Raw genomic sequence first — 4,347 nt, 5'->3', positions numbered from 1 at the left:
ACTCAGGTATTACTCAGGTATTACTCAGGTATTACTCAGGTATTGCTTGGGCATTACATGGATATTATTCAAGTATGTTTTGAGCGATGATGGTGAGTCAGATGAGAGTTCTCGCTCTTCAAACAATGATACAATCAAAGGTAACGTTATCTAACGTTAGATAACCAAATGCCAAATATCAACCAACATCACGCAAGACCATTGTCTCACAGCCCTGACCACAGAGATCGCCACGCTTCTGTCACCATGGTTACTTTTCAGCTGGGACAGCCCAAAACCTCTCCAAGGATAACGGACTCAACACAACACAGAGGCTGACAGACAGGAAGTGGAACCTTCGGACTCACCTCGGCTCTCCTCTTCTTTCGGACCTTCTCGATCTTCTGGTCCAGCGTGGTGGCGGTTCTCTGCAGCAGACGGACAGACAGTTAATGACAACAGTGACGCGCAGAACCGACACGCCGTCTGTCATTCATCAGAAATCATCTGCCTCAGATTTCAGCGCTGAATCCTTCGCATCTCTGCGATCGCAGCGTTCAGCAGCTGCATCGTCCGGTTTGAAGGAGGAACTCTTCCGAGAGGAGAAACTCGTCTGAGAGGAGATGAAAAGTCCTGCAGGTGTGAGCAGCTGTCTGTTGGCCCTGAAAAGTCTGAACATTTTTTCACACGTATTTTCACGCATTTCCCCCTCTGGCACCTGAGAAAACTGGTTTGGTTTATTTCAAAAACACGGAAAAACTATAATGAGCAACTTGGCAAGAAATGTCCCACAGATTGCAAAAACTAAAAGGCGACAGAAAAAAATGACCTACAAATGATGGAGATTATTAGATATGAGATATGGGGAGAGAATGTCCAGAAAACTATATTTATAATTCTCTTGATGATATTTAAATTTACGTTACAGGGGGGAAAAAAAAATCAACTTTTTCGCACTTTCTTGAGGTCATTATCTTGTTTTTTTCCTAGCCTTATTTTGTAGGTAATTTCATTGTAACATTTTCTTCATTTCTTGATAATTTTTGGTCAATTTCTTGTTCAGTTGCGTGTCGCCTTCTTCCGTGTTTTTTTTAAGACATTAAGCCAAAAAGAGAAAAAAGAGACAAAGATACCTTCTCCGTTTCCAAAACATGAACAATGCCACAAACCCTCCGAAACTCGCTCACTGCATCTGTCACTTCACATCACCAATAACTCTGTCACCGTCTGTCTGAAATCATTTTCATCTTTTCTCATCGTATTTATGAAAATGTCATTATTTGAACTGTATTGTTTTTAATTGTTAGATTATTTTGTGCTCATTTTGCACTTTTAATTGTATTTTTGTGAGACGTATTTTTCTCAACGTCTCTATAAATGACAGTTTGCTGTCAATGATCCATCCAGACAAATGAAAGACTGAAAAAAGTTTGAGCAGAGAGGCGGGAAAACAGAGTGAAGCTGCAGTGGGAATTCAGCTGGTGTGTGTGTGTGTGTGTGTGTGCGTGTGCGTGTGTTGTCTTGTTGGTGTGTCCGTGCGACGTCACAGACGGGCAGGTGAACAGCAGACAGCAGCAGGATCAGAGGTCTTTGAAAACTTTCAGTGGTTTCTTTTGCAGATGTGTTTGGATCAGTGTTTTAGCTGTTTAGGAGGAGATGGAGGGTAATCAGTGACGGCGCGTCATTGCATCTCGCCGGTTAAGCAGCTGAAATAACCACGTTCGCCCAGGTGTTGCGCTCCCATCAATGCTGATCAGAGCCGGAGATAAAAACCCGTTTCTGCTGCAGTCATGTGACCCGGGTGTGAATGCCGATAGTACAAATTCCAGTTGCATTAAAAAGCCGGATGTTAGCGGGTGATAGCGGGTTTTTTGTGCAGTGGGAACGAAACTTCTGTTTTGGTTTTAAATTTATGACAATTTCAGTTCATAAACTCGTTCAAAGGTCATTAAGAGGAAATAAACAGTGTTTAAAGGTTAAAACTCTCATTAAATGTGTTTAAAAGATCCTGAAAATGTTAAAAAAAAAAAACTGATCTACTTTAATCTCAGGTCTGTAATTAACACACAGACTGTGTCCGAAAGGCACTGACGTCACGTGGTGAGGTCAAGGGTCAGTAGCATTGTGGGAAATGTGAACACAGGGTTCTACACGGTTCTGCAGGATTATGTTGGGTTCTGTAAGGTTCTACCTTGTTCTTGATCTGTTTCATAACGTCAGCCATCACCCAGTCGTCATCCCGGCTCAGAGCGTCTCGCTCTCCAAACTCGAAGTCAGCATTGAAGTCTTTCGCTCCTCGACTCCCAAACTTCTTCTTCCTGTTCAAGACGATCGGCTCGTCCTCAAACACACACACACACACACACACGCACACACAAATTAATACATACATACATGTATTAACACACACACATTATGTTTATGAATGTGGACACCTAAATACAACCACATTTATATTTGACTTTATATTTTATAACAAATATTAACTAAAAATCATCTGCTTAATGCCACTAAAGCAAAATGAATTATTTTTTCTCAGTTATTTGGGTGAATTCGAACTTTGATTTCACCCATTAAAACCCTGAATGAAGCCGTTTAATGTAACAAATCAGAACTACGCCACCTGCTGAGTGCTCACCTGTTTTTAAAAGATACTTAAAAAATATAGAAACACAAACACACATAAATAAATACATAAACAACTAAATATATAAACTCATAAATAAATAATATATCAACACATAAACAAACAAACAAATAAATAAATACTACAAACACATAAATAAATAAAGGTGTAGCACAGACAGCCACGTGTGACACTGAAATTAAAATGAGACATTTCCCCGCAGAGCTTTGAGAGTTGATGTTTGAGGAAAAACACCGAGCTGACTTCAGATCAGTTTTGTGTCAGCACATCGACTGATCGATCGATCGATCGAGCACTTTAAATCTTTGTTATTGATCCACAGACAACTGAACACAAAGTTTTCATTGTTTTAAACTGTGCTGAATGTAACTACGTACAACTTCGAGATACTTGTACTCTATTCGAGTATCACGTTTCCTTTTTTTCCATTATTATACTCCACTTTGTCTTGACGTAAATGTTGTACTTTTTGCTCCACTTATTTGGAAGCTTTAGTTACTTTTTGTGGATTTTTAAATTGGCCAAAAACTCCATAAGGAGTACTTTTATTTCCAGTGAGTATATTTCGATGCTGACACTTCAGTAGATGTACTTCAGTAGAAAGTGGACGCAGGACTGCGGTACTTGTCCCTCCGCGGAGCCCTGATAGAGTCCTTCTGTAACTTTGTCTCCGGATCCGAAACCTCCCGGAGCTCTCAGCGGTAAATCTGCTGTTTAGCAGCCGGGCTCTGGTTCGTCTCGGACGGACTCACCTCCTGCTCGGACTCGGTGTCGGGCTCCTCCGGACTCTCCTCCTCGTCCCGGATCGTCCCGATCAAACCCAGCTGCTCCAACATGGCGGACTGTGGACCGGGACCACACGGGTTCTGTTGAGGTTCTGCTGGGGTTCTGTTCAGGTTCTCCGTCGCTTCTCTTCTCTCTCAGATCCACACGTGTGTTGACGGAAACAGGAAGTAAACTTGGTGTGTTTCCGGTTCATGTGCGCAGTGCGTGAAGCTCTCGAGGAGGGCGGGTGCTGCCCGTAGATGAAGTGACGTCATAATAATAAAATCTTTATTTCGTGAAGTTTCAGATTAAATACATACATAAATAAAGTAAGATCCAGATGGGATGTAAATAAATCATTAACCACATAAATACACACCTATGTGAATGAATGCATACATAAATAAATAAATGAAAAAAGTTCCAGATGTAAAAATAAATAAATGAATAAATAAATAAATAAATAAAGTTTCACTGTAAAAAAATAATTCCACTGTAAAATAAATAAATCAATCAATCAATAAATAAAGTTCCACTGTAAAAAATAAATAAATAAAGTTCCAGATGCAAAAAATAAATAAATAAATGAATAAATAAATGAAAAAAGTTCCACTTTAAAAAATAAATAAATGAATAAATACAGTTCCAGATGTATTGAACGTGTATTTGATTAACCCTGTAGGGCCCACTTTGATATCAAACACACTCGTATCACTCTTCACACATTTTTTTTTGTGCAGATTTTTTCAAAATCAAGCTATAAAAATATTACACATTAATATGATTTTCTACTTACAATAGAGTAAATTTTTTAACCAACTTCAATCCTAATCATATTCATTCATTTTCAGAATTTTAACCCTTTAAATGCCAAGATTTTATTATGATGCCACTATGTTTTTTGATGTTTTTACATGCTGTGGAGATTTTTTCTTACTTTTGATTTGATTTGATTT

At 39.0% G+C, this 4,347-nt stretch overlaps 1 protein-coding gene across 1 annotated transcript; it reads right to left on the bottom strand.

Annotated features, from left to right (window-relative positions):
* Nucleotides 1-51: 51 nt before the first annotated feature.
* Nucleotides 52-3,584, bottom strand: LOC121965194 (probable ATP-dependent RNA helicase DDX27). Its single transcript, XM_042515351.1, has 3 exons — nt 3,379-3,584; nt 2,171-2,320; nt 52-407 (listed from the first exon to the last, which is right to left on the bottom strand). The coding sequence occupies exons 1-3, from the start codon at nt 3,460-3,462 to the stop codon at nt 258-260; spliced, it is 384 nt and encodes a 127-aa protein (XP_042371285.1). The 5' UTR covers nt 3,463-3,584; the 3' UTR covers nt 52-257.
* Between the last annotated feature and the right edge of the window lie 763 nt (nt 3,585-4,347).

This window comes from Plectropomus leopardus, unplaced genomic scaffold, assembly GCF_008729295.1.
Source record: "Plectropomus leopardus isolate mb unplaced genomic scaffold, YSFRI_Pleo_2.0 unplaced_scaffold18974, whole genome shotgun sequence".
Classification (NCBI taxonomy): Eukaryota; Metazoa; Chordata; class Actinopteri; order Perciformes; family Serranidae; genus Plectropomus; species Plectropomus leopardus.
Note: the sequence above shows the minus strand (reverse complement) of the source record. Positions and strands in the feature narration are given on the sequence as shown.